General features: G+C 37.1%; 1 protein-coding gene across 4 annotated transcripts in view; it reads left to right on the top strand.

Moving 5' to 3' along the window:
- Nucleotides 1-21,645, top strand: part of LOC123561559 (N-chimaerin-like) — a 57,202-nt gene that overhangs the window by 23,720 nt on the left and 11,837 nt on the right. For 3 of the 4 annotated variants that reach the window (XM_045354020.2, XM_045354021.2, XM_045354023.2), the window contains 7 exons: nucleotides 245-300; nucleotides 5,365-5,396; nucleotides 8,919-9,035; nucleotides 9,503-9,803; nucleotides 10,771-10,833; nucleotides 18,614-18,785; nucleotides 19,427-19,600. In XM_045354020.2, coding sequence (XP_045209955.2) covers nucleotides 245-300; nucleotides 5,365-5,396; nucleotides 8,919-9,035; nucleotides 9,503-9,803; nucleotides 10,771-10,833; nucleotides 18,614-18,785; nucleotides 19,427-19,600 — 915 coding nt within the window. The remainder of the gene's footprint in view (nucleotides 1-244; nucleotides 301-5,364; nucleotides 5,397-8,918; nucleotides 9,036-9,502; nucleotides 9,804-10,770; nucleotides 10,834-18,613; nucleotides 18,786-19,426; nucleotides 19,601-21,645) is intronic. The other variant, XM_045354022.2, reaches the window with a different exon arrangement.

Here is a 21,645-nt window from a genome sequence, read left to right on the forward strand (position 1 = left end):
TCAGCAGGTTACTATATTTAGTATTAACTGTCCTATTCAGGAAGTAGGGAAAAACTATTGATTTTCCCTTGCTGATAGACATTTTGATTTTATCCATTGTGTCCAAACATATCTCCCAAGCAGCAACAGCACAAAACAAACAAAACAAAATTGTGTATCATATCTTCTTTTGTGTTCAAATTAATCATTATGTAAAAAAAGTATTAATTCTACACAGACTTACAAACTTTTCTATATGTTATAGTATACCAGTTGCAGAATGAGGCCCCAAAACCAAAGAAGATGGTGTGTAAACGAGAGGTTTGTAGAAATATATATTGTTTGTCACACATGTATTTTAACATAAATTTGATATGGTCAGATTCAGAGTAAAAACAGAAAGTGAAACTATATTTTTTCGATTTCTTTTATTGTCTCACTGTACTAAAATATGGTGTTACCTATTGTTGCTTTTTATGCCCCCCCCCCCCCTCTCACACACTGAAGGTGGGCATATTAAAATCCCACTGTCCGTCCGTCCGTCTGTGTGTGTGTGTGTTTGTGTAAATTCTCTTCCGGGCTGTAACTCTGCCATCCATGAAGGGATTTTGAAATAATGTGGCATAAATGTACCATAATGAGATGACGTGTCTTGCACAAGACCCAGACCCCTAGCTCCAAGGTCAAGGTCACACTTTGAGGTTAAAAGCTAATAATTATGGTCTGTTTCTTGTCCGGTCCATAACTCTGCCATCCATGAAGGGATTTTGTAATAACTTGGCATAAATGTTTACCATAATGTGACGTGTCATGCCCAAGACCCAGACCCCTAGCTGCAAGTCCAAGGTCACACTTTGAGGTTAAAGGCTAATATGGTCTGTTTCTTGTCCGGTCCATAACTCTGCCATCCATGAAGGGATTTTGTAGTAACTTGGCATAAATGGTTACCATAATGTGACGTGTCATGCCCAAGACCCAGACCCCTACATGTAGCTGCAAGGTCAAGGTCACACTGAGGTTAAAGGCTAATATGGTCTGTTTCTTGTCCGGTCCATAACTCTGCCATTCATCAAGGGATTTTGAAATAACTTAGCATAAATGTTCCCTATAATGAGACGATGTGTCATGCACAAGACCCAGACCCTTAGCTCCAAGGTCAAGGTCACACTTAGAAGTCAAAGGTTAACATGGTCTGTTTCTTGTCCGGTCCATAACTCTGCTATTGATGAAGGGATTTTAAAATTACATGGCATAAATGTTCTTTATAATGAGATGTTGTTTCATGCCTAAGGCCCAGACCCCTAGATCCAAGGTCAAGGTCACACTTAGAAGTCTAAGGTTAACATGGTCTGTTTCTTGTCTGTTCCATACCTCTGCCATTTATCAAGTTATTTGAAAATACTTTGACACAAATGTTAACCATATTGAGAAGATGTGTCGCACTTATGACCTGGGTCTCTCAGGTCAAGGTCACAAAATGATTCATACCAAAACTATTCTGGCATATTTAGCGCAGACAACTGTAGCATTCTTGGGCACACTTTGGAGGGGCATTTGTCACCAATAGTGACAGCTCTTGTTCTATCTTAAAATATGCTACAGCACATATGTGAAGAATCCACACAAACTACACTTTAAATGTACATGCAGCATGGTAAGTGTTTCATGGAAATACTTTTCCTGGAATTCCTTTTGCAGTGAAAATTTACCACAATGCAATAGGATATATAGATTTAATAATAATTATTGCCTACTTGAAAATCAGCATGTATGCAAATCATAATAGTGTGTTACCCAGTTACATTTGTATTAACATTAAATAAGCAAGCTCTAAATCAGCTTAATAATTATGTCTCCCCCAGGAGACATATTGTTTTTGCCCTGTCCGTCCGTCCGTCAGTCCGTCCATACGTCACACTTCATTTCCGAGCAATAACTGGAGAACCATTTGACCTAGAACCTTCAAACTTCATAGGGTTATAGGGCTGCTGGAGTAGACGACCCCTATTGTTTTTGGGGTCACTCCATCAAAGGTCAAGGTCACAGGGGCCTGAACATTGAAAACCATTTCCGATCAATAACTAGAGAACCACTTGACCCAGAATGTTGAAACTTCATAGGATGATTGGTCATCAAGAGTAGATGACCCGTATTGATTTTGGGGTCACTCCGTCAAAGGTCAAGGTCACAGGGGCCTGAACATTGAAAACCATTTCCGATCAATAACTAGAGAACCACTTGACCCAGAATGTTGAAACTTCATAGGATGATTGGTCATGAAGAATAGATGACCCCTAATGATTTTGGGGTCACTCCGTCAAAGGTCAAGGTCACAGGGGCCTGAACATTGAAAACCATTTCCAATCAATAACTAGAGAACCACCTGACCCAGAATGTTGAAACTTGATAGGATGATTGGTCATAAAGAGTAGACGACCCCTATTGTTTTTAGGGTCAATCCGTCAAAGGTCAAGGTCACATGGGCCTGAACATTGAAAATCATTTCTGATCAATAACTAGAGAACCACTTGACCCAGAATGTTGAAACTTCATAGGATGATTGTACATGAAAAGTAGATGTCCCCTATCGATTTTGGGGTCACTTTGTGAAAGGTCAAGGTCACAGGGGCCTGAACATTGAAAACCATTTCTGGTCAGTAACTTGAGAACCACTTGACCCAGAATGTTGAAACTTAATAGGATGATTGGTCATGCAGAGTAGATGACCCCTAACGATTTTGGGGTCACTCTGTGAAAGGGCAAGGTCACAGGGGCCCGAACATTGAAAACCATTTCAGGTCAGTAACTTGAGAACCACTTGACCCAGAATGATGAAACTTCGTAGGATGATTGGTCATGCAGAGTAGATGAACCCTAACAATTTTAGGGTCACTCTGTTCACTTTGTGAAAGGTCAAGGCCACAGGGGCCTGAACATGGAAAACCATTTCCAATCAATAACTTGAGAACCTCTCGACCCAGAATGTTGAAACTTCATAGGATGATTGTTCATGTAGAGTAAATGACCCTTATTATTTTTTGGGTCACTCCGTTAAAGGTCAAGGTCACAGGGGCCTGAACATTGATAACCAGTTCCGATCAATAACTTGAGAACCACTTGACCCAGAATGTTGAAACTTCATAGGATGATTGAACATGCAGAGTAGATGACCCCTATTGATTTTTGGGTCAGTCTAATAAAGGTCAAGGTCACAGTGGCCTGTTCATGTAAAATCATATTTTGGAAATAACTTGAGAACCACTTGACCTACAATGTTGAAACTTAATAGGATGATTGGACATGCAGAGTAGATGACCCCTATTTATTTTGAGGTCACTTGATCAAAGGTCAAGGTCACAGGAGCCTGAATAGTGACTTGAGAACCACTAGGCCACTAGTGTTGAAATTTAGCGGGATGACTGGACATGCCAAGTAGATGATCCCTATTGCAGCCAACCATCAGTGTCTCTTTGACTTTCGCTCTTGACCCCTAATGACTTCTTGCCTATAGGACTTTGCATTGGGGGAGACATGCGCTTTTTTACAAAAGCATTTTCTAGTTATGTCTCCCCCAGGAGACATATTGTTTTTGCCCTGTCCGTCCGTCTGTCCGTCCGTCCTTCCGTCCGTCCGTCCGTACGTCACACTTCATTTCCGAGTAATAACTGGAGAACCATTTGACCTAGAACCTTCAAACTTTATAGGATTGTAGGGCTGCTGGAGTAGACGACCCCTATTGTTTTTGGGGTCACTCTGTCAAAGGTCAAGATCACAGGGGCCTGAACATTGAAAACCATTTCCGATCAATAACTAGAGAACCACTTGACCCAGAATGTTGAAACTTCATAGGATGATTGGCCATGAAGAGTAGATGACCCCTATTGATTTTGGGGTCACTCCGTCAAAGGTCAAGGTCACAGGGGCCTGAACATTGAAAACCATTTCCGATCAATAACTAGAGAACCACTTGACCCAGAATGTTGAAACTTCATAGGATGATTGGTCATGAAGAGTAGATGACCCCTATTGATTTTGGGGTCACTCCGTCAAAGGTCAAGGTCACAGGGGCCTGAACATTGAAAACCATTTCCGATTAATAACTAGAGAACCACTTGAACCAGAATGTTGAAACTTCATAGGATGATTGGTCATGAAGAGTAGATGACCCCTATTGATTTTGTGGTCACTCCGTCAAAGGTCAAGGTCACAGGGGCCTGAACATTGAAAACCATTTCCGATCAATAACTAGAGAACCACTTGACCCAGAATGTTGAAACTTCATAGGATGATTGATCATAAAGAGTAGATGACCCCTATTGATTTTGGGGTCACTCCATCAAAGGTCAAGGGTCACAGGGGCCTGAACATGGAAAACCATTTCCAATCAATAACTGGAGAACCACTTCAGCCAGAATGTTGAAACTTCATAGGATGATTGTACATGCAAAGTAGATGACCCCTATCGATTTTGGGGTCACTCCCTTAAAAGTCAAGGTCACAGGGGCCTGAACATTGAAAACCATTTCAGGTCAGTAACTTGAGAACCACTTGACCCAGAATGTTGAAACTTAATAGGATGATTGGTCATGCAGAGTAGATGACCCCTAACGATTTTGGGGTCACTCTTTGAAAGGTCAAGGTCACAGGGGCCTGAACATGGAAAACCATTTCCAATCAATAACTTGAGAACCTCTCGACCCAGAATGTTGAAACTTCATAGGATGATTGTTCATACAGAGTAAATGAGCCCTATTGTTTTTGGGGTCACTCCGTTAAAGGTCAAGGTCACAGGGGCCTGAACATTGATAACCAGTTCCGATCAATAACTTGAGAACCACTTGACCCAGAGTGTTTAAACTTCATAGGATGATTGAACATGCAGAGTAGATGACCCCTATTGATTTTGGAGTCAGTCAATTAAAGGACAAGGTCACAGTGGCCTTTTCATGTAAAATCATTTTTTGGAAATAACTTGAGAACCACTTGACCTACAATGTTGAAACTTAATAGGATGATTGGACATGCAGAGTAGATGATCCCTATTTATTTTGAGGTCACTTGATCAAAGGTCAAGGTCACAGGAGCCTGAACAGTGACTTGAGAACCACTAGGCCAAGAGTGTTGAAATTTAGCGGAATGACTGGACATGCCAAGTAGATGATCCCTATTGCAGCCAACCATCGATGTCTCTTTGACTTTTGCTCCTGACCCCTATTGACTTCTTGCCTATAGGACTTTGCATTTGGGAAGACATGCGCTTTTTTACAAAAGCATTTTCTAGTTTCTTTTTAATTTTAACATTTATTCATAATATTGTTTTTCTATGAAATATATGTAATGGGATGTCCCTTCAGTACCCTGAGTTTCTATTTTTCTCTTTTTCAGCCTGAAAGCAAACCAACATACTATGGGGGAGAGTAAGTATAATATCTCAACATATGTAGGGAGAAATACTGAATTTGTCTTGTCAGGCTCTGTCTGTCTGTCAGTCTGTCTGTCTGTCTGTCCTAACTAATGCTTTAAAACTGCAAGTAGGATTTTAACCAAACTTTGTAGGATAGTGTAGTACCAAGCCTAGTTTGCATATAATCAACATTTTCCTGTTAAAGCATGTCATGGTGCCAAAATGAGCCATATTCTACTTTATGTTCACTGCTTCGAGTTAAACAAACCTTATCAAAAAATAACATTAAGGGGTCTTAAGCAATCAGACTTCTTAGAGTGACTGCCCTTGGTATGTAGATGGCTCACATCAGTTTGGGGACCTTGAAACTAAAAATGGGATTTGCTCCATAACCATGTAAAGATTGGGTCTACAACTCTCAGACTTAATAGAATGATTGCTTGGGTCAGTAATTGATTCCCAGTGTCCTTGATGCACACTTTGGTGAGTTTTAGCACACCATATTCTCAAATGACCGCTAAAATAATTCTGAATATGTCGTTGATAAAGCAAAAGAAGTTGTGACCAAATTTTTGGTGATGTGAATGTTTGTACCCAATCTGGTAAAGCACTGACTCGTGCATCGGTATGAATTAGTAATGTGGACTGCGACCAAAGTTTAACTGTAGGGTGCACTTCAAAGTCTACATATATATTGTAAACCAGTCTATACTACATAACCTTTTACACGTTCTGATACATCTCAAAATCACTTGATAAATTAAACCTTTTAATAAAATGGCACCAGAACATGGTTGCTATTGTCAGCTGTGGTTGTGAAAGAAACATTGTGAGTATTTGCTTCTGCTTAAAGTCCTGCTTTTAACATACATGAGTGGCTTTTTATTGAAAACAATAACTGTGAAATGAAGTTCTGGCCATGTTCGTGCATAAACTCTTGTAAGAGCAACTCCACAAAGGCAAACGTTACATTTCTCTTTTCTCCTTTCTTAACAGTTAATGATAATTATTAAAATTGACCCACTCAAACTGAAAATGACCGCAAGAGCCAAACACAAACGGATTATGATGACCCTTTAATAAAATTTCTGAGGAAAAACTCTGGATTCCTATTCCTTTTAGAGGATGGGGTCCAATGGTCAAGGTCACAGTGAGGTTGAAAATTGAATGGGGTTTCAGATCAGTATGGAAAAAACACATTGGCTTACTGTTTCATACTTCAAAGGATCATTGCCTGTTATCAACAGTTTTCTGATGTCAGTAGTTAACCTCTATATTGCTTTTGGGGTTCCGTATATCAAAGTTCAAGGTCACATTGACATTACCTTGCAGCAATTTTTTTCCTTATAATAATTATAAGTGGTACCGAATATCGGACCCGTTCACAATTGCAAACGGTCTTTCACAGTTTTCAAATTGGGTCTGCTGGACCCATTCACAATTGGTGCGAAAATCTCTAAAAATAGTAGAAATATGTAAAAAAAGCATTGAAAAACTTTGAAGAAGTTTTTTTTATCAACTTTTGCGAGGAAAAGCGTCAAGATTTGTTCGATTCGTCACCCTATATTATCGACTCTTGAATGTTAATTCATAGTACGTTTAGGTACGAATAGGGTACAAATCATTTAAATTGTTAAACATTTTGATTCACAAAGAACAAAAAAATTCACAACTAAGGGGGAAAATTTTGAGAAAAACGACGCTAATTTTCACAATTTTTCTGGTACCAGACCCATTCACAATAAAATAATCACTGACTTGAGAGTGGAAATGGTTTCCAGTCATTTACTGGAGAATGCTTAGTATTGTGCCATATTTTATTTCTCAATTGCATTTTGTCATTAAGGATCAATATATCAGATGTCAAGGTCATAGTTAACATAGAAAATATCTTCAGCACTATTTTGCCTACAGTCTTCAGACTTCATTTGATGATTGGCTGTAAGCAGTTGATGATCCATTTTATTGAATGGTTCTATACATTAAAGGTTAAGGTCACAGATATTTTGATGCTCAAGCAAGCTTTTTTCAATATTATGAAAATATTTGGATAGAACTTTTATGTAAGCGCCATTTATCAAGAGATTGTCGGTTTCAAGGATATAAGCAGATCAGTAAGTTTTATTTCTGTGTGTTACAAGTTTTTATTAGCTTGACTATATGAAGTATGGAGAGCTGTCCTACTCGACACGGCGTCGGCGTCCTAATTCCGCGTCCGCACCTTGGTAAAAGTTTTGATGCACTTTATCTCTGTAATTACTTGATGGATTGTTTCAAACTTAAAATAGTTATTCCTCATCATCAGCCACATCATATGGTGCAAGGGCCATAACTCTCGCACAAATATTTTATCAATTATCCCCCTTTTTACTTAGAATTTCAGGTTAAAGTTTTGATACACTTTCACTCCATCTCAGTTATTTTTAAATGCATTTGTTTCAGACTTAAAATAGTTGTTCCACATCATCACTCACATCATGTGACACAAGGTCCATAACTCTGGCACCAATTTTTCATGAATTATGCCCCCCTTTTACTTAGAATTTGAGGTTAATTTTGATGCATTTTCACTATACATGTATCTCTGTTTTTACAGAGAGGATTTGATTCAAACTTAAAATAGTTGTTCTACATCATCATGCACATCATATGATACAAGGTTCAAAATTCTTGCACCAATATTTCATGAAGTATCCCCCCACTTTTTCTACTTAGAATTTCAGGTTAAAGTTTTGGTGCAGTCTCTCTCTGTATCAGTTATTACGAAATGGATTTGTTTCAGACTTAAAGTAGTTGTTCCACATCATCACTCACATCATATGACACAAGGTCCACAATTCTGGCACCAATTTTTCATGAATTATGCCCCCCTTTTGGTTAGAATTTGAGGTTAATTTTGATGCATTTTCACTATATCTCTGTGATTACAGAGAGGATTTGATTCAAACTTAGACTAGTTGTTCCACATCATCACTCACATCATATGATACAAAGTCCATAACTCTTGCACCAATATTTCATAAATTATCACCCTTTTTTACTTAGAATTTCAGGTTAAAGTTTTGGTGCACTTTCTATCTCAGTTATAACTAAATGCATTTGATTTAAACTTAAAGTAGTTGTTCCACATCATTTTACACATGGGCCATCACTCTTGCATCAATATTTCATGAATTATGCCCCCTTTTTGGTTAATATTTTAGTTTATTTTTGATGCATTTTCACCATGTCCCTCTAATACTTATTTAATGTTTTGATACACTTTATCTTTATCTCTCTTATTACCTAATACTTTTGACATAGACTCAAGCTATTGTCCAATATCTTCATCCACACTGGAGTCATTAAACAATCTAGTGACAGCTCCAGCTTCCCCAGATGTGCCCAGTTTCACTTTCAAAAAATAGTCTGGCGCACTGTCTCCTGTGACAGCTCTTGTTTGATTACTATTCTATTTTGCTGTGTGAAAATATTTTGTTTTGTATAATTTATGAATATCAATTGAATATACTGTATGTTTAGATTTTGTATATAGGTATCATGGTCAGATATCCAGGGAGGAGGCAGAGGACATATTGTTTCAGGGAGGTGACGGTAGTTATCTAGTCAGAAAAAGTGATAGAGCACCAAATGCATTTACATTAGCAATAAGGTAAATATGTTTTCTCTAAGAATTTCCAACTGTTATGCAACTGTTAGCTACACTTTGTCTGTGTTTTACTTCAAGCCAACTGAGCTGATATTTTATCTATCAACTGGAAATTTATTAATTTTGTGTGAGCATGAGACATTGACAGATATGGTGATATGGAATCTTTCAAGCTTTAAGGTTATAAGGAGACACGAAAAACAGACACATGCTTTACTTCAGTTCTATTTTGTAGAACCACTTGGCAAGCCATTAAAGCCATTTGAAACTTTGATCCTTGAGGAGATTTGAACTAACAGTGGTGCGTGCAAATAATAGAAAATCAGTGACCTTAACCACTGTGCCACAGAAACCTTGCTGTCTAGTGTATAATCATCATCGATATCAAACATATTGTTGATAAGTGATTTCTGAATGTAAAGAAAATGATGAGCTAAGTATTGGCATTTAAATAAATGGTTATTTTTCAGGTTTGATAAACAAACGAAAAACTACAAGTTATATTATGACGGACTACATTATGTAGGTGAAAAAAGATTTGAGACTGTTGAACAATTAGTTGCTGATGGATTAATACATTTTTATATCGAATCAAGAGCCTCAGACTATATTGCATCACTCTCAGATGAGTCAAATTACGCACAGTCGCCATATTTAGCTTACAGTGTTAAAAGGAAGAGGTTACAAAAATCACGGAAAAATGTTTCAAATAATCGAGTAAACCAGCCAGATGTTCTAGCTAATGCTAATGTCTCCTTGATGCCATCATCAGTAAGTAGTTTTACTGCGCTATATTCTATATAGAATATTTTTATCATACAGTTTTCGACGAAAAATGTGGATGTATTTAAGAAACGTAACACTGTGCATCTGAAAAAGTAGTTCCCTATGACTGTAATGTAGTTCTTTACACCAGGCTGTGTAGTGATTTAGTATTTTGTATATATACTTGTACTATACTATGGTCACCACTATCATAACTATATATGACATTTAAGTAAAGTATTCAACAGTTTAAATTTTTTACGTTCAAGAAAATAACTTAAGAGATAATGTAATAAAAAGACTATTGTTGAATTAACTCCTGTATGATATGTATAATTTGTAATTTGAGTGGTGTGTTTATCTAAATGACTCTTTGGTACAGTAATGCCACTGTACTGATCGCTGGATTGTGAGTCTGATCCCGGGACAAAGCATATGTTCTCGGTGACAATTTGATGAAAGGCATCTTGTCTGAAATCATTTGTCCTTCACCTCTGATGCATGTGGGGAAGTTGGCAGTCACTTGCGAGGAACAGGTCTGTACTGGTACAGAATCCAGGAACACTGGTTAAGTTAACTGCTTGCCTTTACATAACTGAAAAATTGTTAAAAAATAGTGTAAAACCAAAAACAAACAAACAAAATCTATTTGTGAAACAGAATTCATATATTGATGCAAACTTAAAATAAAACAATATGTTTTTGCTGAAAAAAAGCCCTTGGCATGTATGCAGAAAACATATTCTGTGGTAGAGCCAGATAGTTTATTTTCTCAGTTGTTACAAAACATTTGACTGATAGTTAACAGTTGCCAATATTTAATATGATGTCTTGATGGAAGACATGGCGTCATGTGCCACTTGACTTCCGCTGTTATTCCATGTTGGGAAGTTAACATGTAGAGATTTTTTACATCTCTGGTATCTAAAAAAATATCTGTGACAAATTTGACTCTATAACTTCATATTTTCAGAGAAATTCTGTAAAAGAAACAAAAACGAAACAAATTATTGGTATAAAACATGTACGGAAAAAGGTAACGTGCTGTGGTTTCTGACTGGCTGATTTACGAGGCTTTTCTACTTGCATTGAACATAACAAGTTCTTAAAGGAGCATATCCTCATACAAAAACATTTTAGCAACATTTTAAGAGCTTACATATTTAAGCATGGTTTAAGTTAAATGGAAACATTTTAAGGACAGGTAAAATATATTAAGTCAGACGCTTTTAGTAGGGTGACGTCATGCTAGGTACAATAAATAGAAATCATATTTATGCCCCCCTTCGAAGAAGGAGGGGTATATTGTTTTGCAGATGTTGGTCAGTAGGTCGGTCTGTTGGTCGGTTGGAATGTAGACCAATCCGTTTCCGGATGATAACTCAAGAACGCTTGGGCCTAGGATCATGAAAGTTGATAGGGAGGTTGGTCATCACCAGCAGATGACCCCTATTGATTTTGAGGTCTGAATGCCAAAGGTCAAGGTCACAGTGACCCTGAATAGTAAAACGGTTTCCGGATGATAACTCAAGAACACTTGGGCCTAGGATCATGAAAGTTGATATGGAGGTTGGTAATGACCAGGAGATAACCCCTATTGATTTTGAGGTCAGTATGTTAAAGGTCAAGGTCATAGTGACCCTGAACAGTAAAACGGTTTCCGGATGATGACTCAAGAACGCTTAGGGCTAGGGTCACGAAAGTTGATAGGGAGGTTGGTCATGACCAGCAGATGACCCCTATCGATTTTGAAGTCGGTATGTCAAAGGTCAAGGTCACAGTGACCAGGAACAGTAAAATGGTTTCCAGGCAATAACTCTAGAACGCCTGGGCCTAGTGTCAGGAAAATTGATAGTTAGGTTGGCCATGACCAGCAGATGATTCCTATTGATTTGACATCATTAGGTCAAAGGTCAAGGTCACATTGGCCAGGAACAGTTAAAACTGTTTCTGATCTTCTTGTCCAAAACCATAGGGCCTAGGGCTTTGATATTTGGTATGTAGCAAAATCTAGTGGTCCTCTACCAAGATTGTTCAGATTATTTCCATGGGGTCAAATATGGCCCCACCCTGGGGGCCACATGGTTTATATAGACTTATATAGGAAAAAACTTTGAAAAACCTCTTGTCCAATACCACAGGGCCTAGAGCTTTGATATTTTGTATATGACATCATCTAGTGGTCCTCTACTAAGATTGTTTAAATTATTCCCCTAGGGTCAAATATGGCTCCGCCCTGGGGGTCACATGGTTTACATAGACTTATATAGAGAAAAGCTTTTAAAATCTTCTTGTCCAAACCACAAAGACTGTGGCTTTGATATTTTGTAATGTAGCATCATTTAGTGGTTCTCTACCAAGTTTGTTCAAATTATCCCTCTAGGGTCAAATATGGCCCCGCCCCAGGGGTCATATGGTTCATATAGACTTTTATAGGGAAAAACTTAGAACCTTCATGTCCATAACTTACATCATTCAAATTTGGACCACATGTAGTTTTGAGTGGCAAGATGAAGCTTGTCATGAGTTGACCTTGATCTTGACCTAGTGACCTACTTTCACATTTCTGTAGCTACAGCCTTCAAATTTGGACCACATGCATAGGTTTGTGTACCAAAAAAAACTTTGACCTTGTTATTGACCTAGTGACCTACTTTCACATTTTTGAAGGTACAGGCTTTAAATTTGGACCACATGCATAGCTTTTTGTTCCAAAATAAAATTTGACCATCTTCATGTGAGGAAGCCATCCAGCTGGCTTACGGAAGGTCGGTGGTTCTACCCAGGTGCCCGCTCGTGATGAAATAATGCACGGAGGGGCACCTGGGGTCTTCCTCCACCATTAAAGCTGGAAAGTCGCCATATGACCTATCATGTGTCGGTGCGACGTTAAATCCAAAAAAAAAAGAAAAAAAAAAAAAATTGACCTTGATTTTGACCTAGTGACCTACTTTCACATTTCTGTAGCTACAGCCTTCAAATTTGGACCACATGCATAGGTTTGTGTACCGAAAAAAAGCTTTGACCTTGTTATTGACCTAGTGACCTACTTTCACATTTTTGAAGGTACAGGCTTCAAATTTGGACCACTTGCATAGTTTTGTGTTCCGAAATAAAATTTGACCTTGATTTTGACCTAGTGACCTACTTTCACATTTCTGAAGCTACAGGCTTCAAATTTGGACCACTTGCATATTTTTGTGTTCTGAATTGAAATTTGACATTGATTTTTTCCTATTACCTACTTTCACATTTCTCAAGCTACAGCCTTCAAATTTGAAGCACATGCATAGTTCTGTCTACTGAAATGAACTTTTACCTTGAAATTGATCTAGTGACCTGCTTTCACATTTCTCAAGCCACAGCTTCCAAATTTTGACCAAATACCAAATACTGTTTTTGTACCGAAATAAAATTTGACATTGATTTTGACCTTGAGCTAGTCTTGAAATTTGAAACATTCAAAAATGGCTCAGTGGATGGCGCCAAGATCACTCTGTAATCTCTTGTTAGGTTAATAGGTTGAAGGTCAAGGTCAGATTAAATTAGAATGGTAGAACTTTTGTTAACGGTGAGTATATAATTTCTGTTCCTTGTGCAATTACTGAATGCATCAAGGGGGGAGGGGGGGGGGGGGGGGGGGGGGCGTTTCGTGTTCGACGAGCTCTTGTTTGACTTTGGATATGCCCCTTTAAAGCACATTTAACACAAGTTTTGGCTTATGTTTAGGTTTGATTTTGTTGTCAGGCAGGATGTTGATTATCAGTCTGGTTCCAATGTTAAAACTGTGCTTGAAGACCAGTCTGGAAATGTAATCCATTGATCAGTTTCAAATCTGAGCTCAGAGTTACATGCTGAAGAATTTAGGTGCTCTCCAAACACAGTTTTATAACCAAGGATCATACTGTCTAGGTGTGCCATAAGTAAAGCTAGCCAAAGACCATTTTCATCTGAAGTCCCATGTTTTTGTTCGGGCAATGTGTTAAATGACTTTCACAGTGCTAGTTAGTGGTAGTAGCAAAGCTTGATTTTACAAACTGATCATTTTTAGCTCATCTGATTTTTTGAAAAAAAATGATGAGTTATTGTCATCACTTGAGCGGTTGTCGGCGTCGGCGTTGCCTGGTTAAGTTTTATGTTTAGGTCAGCTTTTCTCCTAAACTATCAAAGCTATTGCTTTGAAACTTGGAATACTTGTTCACCATCATAAGCTGACCCTGTATAGCAAGAAACATAACTCCATCTTGCTTTTTGCAAGATTTATGGCCCCTTTTGTACTTAGAAAATATCAGATTTCTTGGTTAAATTTTATGTTTAGGTCATTTTTTCTCCTAAACTATCAAAGCTATTGCTTTGAAACTTGGAATACTTGTTCACCATCATAAGCAGACACTGTACATCAAGAAACATAACTCCATCTTGCTTTTTGCAAGATTTATTGCCCCTTTTGGACTTAGAAAATCAGTTTTCTTGGTTAAGTTTTATGTTTAGGTCAGCTTTTATCCTAAACTATCAAAGCTATTGCTTTAAAACTTACAACACTTGTTCACCATCATAAGTTGACCCTGTACAGCAAGAAACATAACTCCATCCTGCTTTTTGCAAGATTTATGGCCCCTTTTGGAATTAGAAAATATCAGATTTCTTGGTTCAGTTTTATGTTTAGGTCAACTTTTTCTCTTAAACTATCTAAGCTATTGCTTTGAAACTTGCAACACTTGTTCACCATCATAAGCTGACCCTGTACAGCAAGCAACGTAACTCCATCCTGCTTTTTGCAATAATTATTGCCCCTTTTGGACTTAGAAAATCATTTTCTTGGTTGAGTATTATGTTTAAGTCAACTTTTCTCATAAACTATCAAAGCTATTGCTTTAAAACTTGCAACAGTTTTTCACCATCGTAAGTGGACACTGTACATCAAGAAACATAACTCTATTCTACTTTTTGCAAGAATGATGGCCCTTTTTAGACTTAGAAAATCATGGGTAGGACAATATTTCTATTACACAAAAAAAAAAATCAGATGAGCGTCAGCACCCACAAGGCGGTGCTCTTGTTGCATTTATAATTGACAAAATGGTTTAAGTAACATAATACACAAAAGAAACAAATGAAAGTGAGATGAATTGTAGATATAAGAGAAATACCCTTAATGTTGTTAAAAATGAACTTTTCTGTTACCCTGCATTTTGGTATGCTTTACTGTTTCACATATAAATGTACCATAAAAACTATCAAAAATGATTTGTATTTCATTCTTTTATGGACTTTATCTGTAAATGGATATTTTAAATAAGTCCTTAATTATGTCTCCCCCAGGAAACATATTGTTTTTGCCCTGTCCGTCCGTCCTTCCGTCCGTCCGTACGTCACACTTCATTTCTGAGCAATAACTGGAGAACCATTTGACCTAGAACCTTCAAACTTCATAAGGTTGTAGGGCTGCTGGAGTAGATGACCCCTATTGTTTTTGGGGTCACTCCGTCAAAGGTCAAGGTCACAGGGGCCTGAACATTGAAAACCATTTCCGATCAATAACTAGAGAACAACTTGACCCAGAATGTTGAAACTTCATACGATGATTGGCCATGAAGAGTAGATGACCCCTATTGATTTTGGGGTCACTCCGTCAAAGGTCAAGGTCACAGGGGCCTGAACATTGAAAACCATTTCTGATCTATAACTAGAGAACCACTTGACCAGAATGTTTAAACTTCATAGGATGATTGGTCATGAAGAGTAGATGACCCCTATTGATTTTGGGGTGACTCCGTCAAAGGTCAAGGTCACAGGGGCCTGAACATGGAAAACCATTTCCGATCAATAACTAGAGAACCACTTGACACAGAATGTTGAAACTTCATAGGATGATTGTACATGCAGAGTAGATGACCCCTTTCGATTTTGGGGTCACTCCATTAAAGGTCAAGGTCACAGGGGCCTGAACATTGAAAACCATTTCTGGTCAGTAACTTGAGAACCACTTGACCCAGAATGTTGACACTTAATTGGATGATTGGTCATGCAGAGTAGATGACCCCTAACAATTTTGGGGTCACTCTGTGAAAGCTCAAGGTCACAGGGGCCTGAACATTGAAAATCATTTCTGGTCAGTAACTTGAGAACCACTTGACCCAGAATGATGAAACTTCATAGGATGATTGGTCATGCAGAGTAGATGACCCCTAACAATTTTAGGGTCACTCTGTTAAAGGTCAAGGCCACAGGGGCCTGAACATGGAAAACCATTTCCAGTCAATAACTTGAGAACCTCTCGACCCAGAATGTTGAAACTTCATAGGATGATTGTTTATGCAGAGTAAATGACCCCTATTGTTTTTGGGGTCACTCCGTTAAAGGTCAAGGTCACAGGCCTGAACATTGATAACCAGTTCCGATCAATATCTTGAGAACCACTTGACCCAGAATGTTGAAACTTCATAGGATGATTGAACATGCAGAGTAGATGACCCCTATTGATTTTGGGGTCAGTCTAATATAGTTCAAGGTCACAGTGGCCTGTTCATGTGAAATCATTTTTTGGAAATAAATTGAGAACCACTTGACCTACTATGTTGAAACTTAATAGGATGATTGGACATGCAGAGTAGATGACCCCTATTTATTTTGAGGTCACTTGATCAAAGGTCAAGGTCACAGGAGCCTGAACAGTGACTTGAGAACCACTAGGCCAAGAGTGTTGAAATTTAGCGGGATGACTGGACATGCCAAGTAGATGATCCCTATTGCAGCCAACCATCAGTGTCTCTTTGACTTTCGCTCCTGACCCCTATTGACTTCTTGCCTATAGGACTTTGCATTGGGGGAGACATGCGCTTTTTTACAAAAGCATTTTCTAGTTCTCTCATACTGAGGCATCTAACTTTTGTTTTTAGTGACATTAGATATATATGTAGGAAAAACACAGGCTTAGGTAAAGTATACAGTATTAGCGCATATTTATTGCTTTAAAATTATTATGAATTTAAAGTTTAACTTGAACATGATCTTAAAACCTAAGCCATATTTGTGGTGGAAGAATTTTGATGTGCTGCAGTGTGTCTGATTTAGCAATGTATTCTTATAATGACAAATACCAAGCCTTCAAAGCCTTCATCAGCTGAAAGATATTTTACACCTAATTTTCGGTTAATGATGGGATAAGGTAAATTTTTATTGGCTGGTTATGATTTGTGCAAATACCCATTGGCTGATTTTATGATATGTGCAGAATTCTGATTGGCTTATTTGTATTTAGAAAAAAATTCTGACGGAATGATAAGTTTGATTTTACCTTATCTAAATATTAAGCTGCCATTGTCTAGAAAGTAGTTATTTTATATGCTAATCATAGTAGTTTATGGCTTGAATTTACATGTTCATATAAATGTGTAGGTGAAAGTATGATTATGCGCCATTTTATAGTAGAGCCATTTTGATGTGTTTGAACTAAATGGAGTAGTTTTGCGTAACAGTATGTTGCTGATTACAATAACTTAGCTTGAATAAAGACATTTTGTTAAAGTCATGGAGCTTTTCAAATTAAATGAAAAATATGTTCCATTTGAAAAAAAAAAGTAATTTCAAGAAGGACATGGAAGAAATTTCAAACATAACATCAGGTTGCAAATAGTTTTAGTCTCTAAAATAAGCTGCATTGGCAGGGACATTTATACTTTGACCTGTTTTCAGATCTATAAATAAATACAGTTAAAACCTATCTGGTATTCAGGCATGTTGTCCCTCTATTTTAATTAATTCTTCATTGTTTTTAGAGTTGCATAAATAGTGCAGAAATGTGTTTATAATTCTGATTGTTGTAGAAATTATTTTTAAGTCACTGAAAAGATTGCCTTACATCATGAAAATACAGGAAATTTCACATGAAAATTTAAAACTTGTGACTTTATAATTTACTTGGTTATCAATATGATATCTGATATTGATAACTGAGATGTTTAGATTTTTTATGACCTCTTTGTACATGCAGAATTATTAACCTTTAGCCTGCTGGTGGTGTGCAGGCTGATCATGGTCTACACTGTCCGCTATTCAGTCAGTAAATTTTCAGTGAACACCCCTTTGAATAATAAGTGGTTCTGCCAATATTGAATGATGGAACAGTCCATTTTAAAAATTTGGCAGGGTACAGGTTAAATTGCAAACAGAGGTTGCTTCCTAAAGAAGATAAAATTATTTTGTTGTTCAGTTTTCAACATCAGCTCTTCTTTGCACAGCTGTAACAGTTATTTAATAGAAATACCAGGGAGGTTAAGATTTTAAAAAATGTATGTGTACACTTCCATGTAAATAATCGCTCTTCATGGTAATAAGTGCATGCTAAAATATTTCTGATAAATTGATGCAAGTGTACCACTAATTATCAAAAGAAGATTTTTGCAACTCAGAAAATAGTTTTTTCAAGTGTTGTATAAATGTATACATCTAAATTCATCTGAGATTTGAAAAGTCAAAAATATTGAATAATGGTGAGGTAAGGATTTCAGAAGTGTATGCTGAACTTGTCCAATAACTTTAATGGACTGGCTCGCTACAGGTAAATCTACATGATTTAAAATGTGTAAGTTGGCTTGAATGCATAAAGCTTTATTTTGTGAATAGCTTATAATCTTAAAAGCTTCTCACTTGGGACACTGAAATAAATTATAAAGAAGGAAACATTACATGTATGCATAATAGTGCAACTATGACATTGCAACCTCTCTTTCATCTCACACATACATATTAAGTTTTAGACAAACATGAAATCCTGACCTTTTGTACCTGTGATATTTCTTTTCTGCATTTTACAGCCAGATGATGATGATGATGATGTTGATAGTCTAGAAGCTGACGGAGAAATTGATGTGTCCATCTTTGAGAAACCTCATGTTTTTAAAACACATAATTTCATAGGGCTACACTGGTGTGACTTTTGTGCCAATTTTATGTGGGGACTGATTGCCCAGGGATCAAAGTGCCAAGGTAAGTGTTCTCTTTAAGAGTTCAATGTTAACATGCTGCACTGTTAATTGATACATTGATAGCCTCCTTCCTGATTTTTGAAGGGAAAAAATGTTCATTCAATGTATGACAACCTCACAAGAGCAAAATAATATTACTTTCCAATAAAAGCAGAGTGTTTCCTCACTACAAAAGTTTCTTTGCAAATTAAACTTTTCCAGAGCAACAGTTTTTGTGCAATAAGCAAAATTCAGTTTGCCTATCAATGTTGCTTTTCTTTGAGACTTAAATGTATATTTTTGAGTTACACTTTCCATAAATATAAGTCTACTAAGTCTTATGATATCTGGAATATTATTTGGTGTACACTATTTCCTGGCAGGGCCTCAGTCCAGTGTCAGTTTGTTAAGGTTGTCTGCTTCAAATCATTGTTGTTGGTCTGCGACTACACTTGGAATCTAGAGTTCTTTAATGTGAGGAACCCAACTGGTTACCTTACAGTCAATACAGAAGACTGTTGAATCTGCTTAGGTGCCTAAGACGATATCACAATGGGCACCATTGACCACTCGAAGCTGGAATGTCACCACATGACTTAAAATTGTGTTGATGTTATTAATCCAGCAGCACAAATTCAGTTGCTCTTAACTTTCTTTTAACAGATTGTGGTTTCGAGGCCCATAAGAAATGTTCTGAGAAGGTGCCAAATGATTGTATGCCAGATATAAAGTTTGTTAAGTCCATATTTGGGCAGGACTTGACTACAGTGATAAAGGCTCGAAAGTCTCCTATACCTATCGTGGTGGAAAAGTGTATAAAAGAAATAGAGAGTAGAGGTAAGAGATTAGATTACAGGATTGCCTGGATGTTCTTTGATTCGGTTTGTTTTATTTTGGTTGTCCAGAAAGAGTGACTGTGCCGTCATTTTGCGATCCCCATCCCCGTCCATACACCACACAAAGAACTTCTTGGAAATCAGTTGTCAGAATCTCAGAATTAATATCTTGATGACTCCCTATTGAATTGGATAAAGGCACTACTTGATACATGAAAATCAACGGCTGTAAGGACATAGGGCCAGGTTCACTTATATCATTGCAACATCATTTGAATTCTTTTCCTTGAAATTGGATAGGATTTAATGGGAATGACCTTTTATCAAAATATCTAAAGACAATATGATCGGTAAATCGATGAGACCAGTTTTCTCAACATAGCTACATAGAAAACTTAAAAACTTAGAAATCTACCGCACATAAACCATGATATTGCAGATATGTTTATCTTCCAGTGTATATTAAATCTGTTTGACTAGTAAATGATAAAAACAACAACATTGCCATCAGGTGGTGCAAGTTTTCCCTCTATGGCTTTGTTAAACTCTCTAACAAATGTCCTAAAAAATCAATGGTCAGAACTTAAATGGTTCAGATGATCACTTTATGCCTCTGTATAAAAAGAGTTAAAGATTTAGCAAAAGGCATGACAACTTTGGTAAAGGCTATTTATAGCTCGACTATACGAAGTATAAGGAGAGCTATCGTTCTCGCCCCGGCGTCAGCGTCTTTCCGCGTCCCCACCTTGGTTAAAGTTTTGGTGCACTTTCTCTTTTTTCAACTTATCTCTGTAATTACTTGATGGATTTGATTCAAACTTGAAATACTTATTCCTCATCATCATCCACATCATCTGACATAAGGGCCATAACTCTGGCACCAATATTTCATGAATTATCGCCCCCCTTTTCACTTAGATTTTCAGGTTAAAGTTTTGATGCACTTTCACACTATCTCTGTTATTACTGAATGGATTTGATTCAAACTTATAATAGTTGTTCATTATCATCACCCACATCATATGACACAAGGTGCATAACTCTGGCACCATTTTTTCATGAATTATTCCCCCTTTTTACTTAGAATTTCAGGTTAAAGTTTTGGTGCACTTTCACTCTACCTCTTTTATTACTGAATGGATTTGATTCAAACTTAAAATAGTTGTTCAGCATCATCACCCACATCATATGACACAAGATGCATAACTCTGGCACAATTTTTCATGAATTATTCCCCTTTTTACTTAGAATTTCAGGTTAAAGTTTTATGCACTTTCACTCTATCTCTGTTATTACTGAATGGATCTGATTTAAACTTAAACAATTGTTCAACATCATTACCCTTATCATATGACACAAGGTGCATAACTCTGGGACCAATCTTTCATGAATTATTTCCCCTTTTTACTTAGAATTTTAGGTTAAAGTTTTGATGCACTTTCACTCTGTCTCTGTTATTACTGAATGGATTTGATTCAAACTTAAAATAGTTGTTCAACATCATCATCGACACCATTTGGTGCAAGATGCATAACTCTGGCACCAATTTTTCATTAATTATTCCCTCTGTTTACTTAGAATTTTAGGTTAAAGTTTTGATGCACTTTCACTCTGTCTCTGTTATTACTGAATGGATTTGATTCAAACTTAAAATAGTTGTTCAACATCATCACCCACACCATATGACACAAGATGCATAACTCTGGCACCAATATTTAATGAATTATGCCCCTTTTTGCTTAGGATATACTTATATAGTGTTTTGATACATTTTATTTTTACCTCTCTTATTACTTTAAGTTGATATTTTTGACATAGACTCAGGCTATTGTGTAATATCTTCATCCACAAGTGGAGTCATTAAACACTCCAGTGACAGCTCTAGTTTCCTCAGATGTGCCCAGTTTCACTATCCAGCATCGAAATAGTCGAGCGCGCTGTCTCCTGTGACAGCATTTGTTTCCTGTATAACTATTGTAGATTGGGATATGTCCGCAGTTGTTCTATTTTCACTAATATTTGCAAATAATGGTTATTGCAAATTCA

This window comes from Mercenaria mercenaria, chromosome 10 (assembly GCF_021730395.1).
Source record: "Mercenaria mercenaria strain notata chromosome 10, MADL_Memer_1, whole genome shotgun sequence".
NCBI classification, from domain to species: Eukaryota; Metazoa; Mollusca; class Bivalvia; order Venerida; family Veneridae; genus Mercenaria; species Mercenaria mercenaria.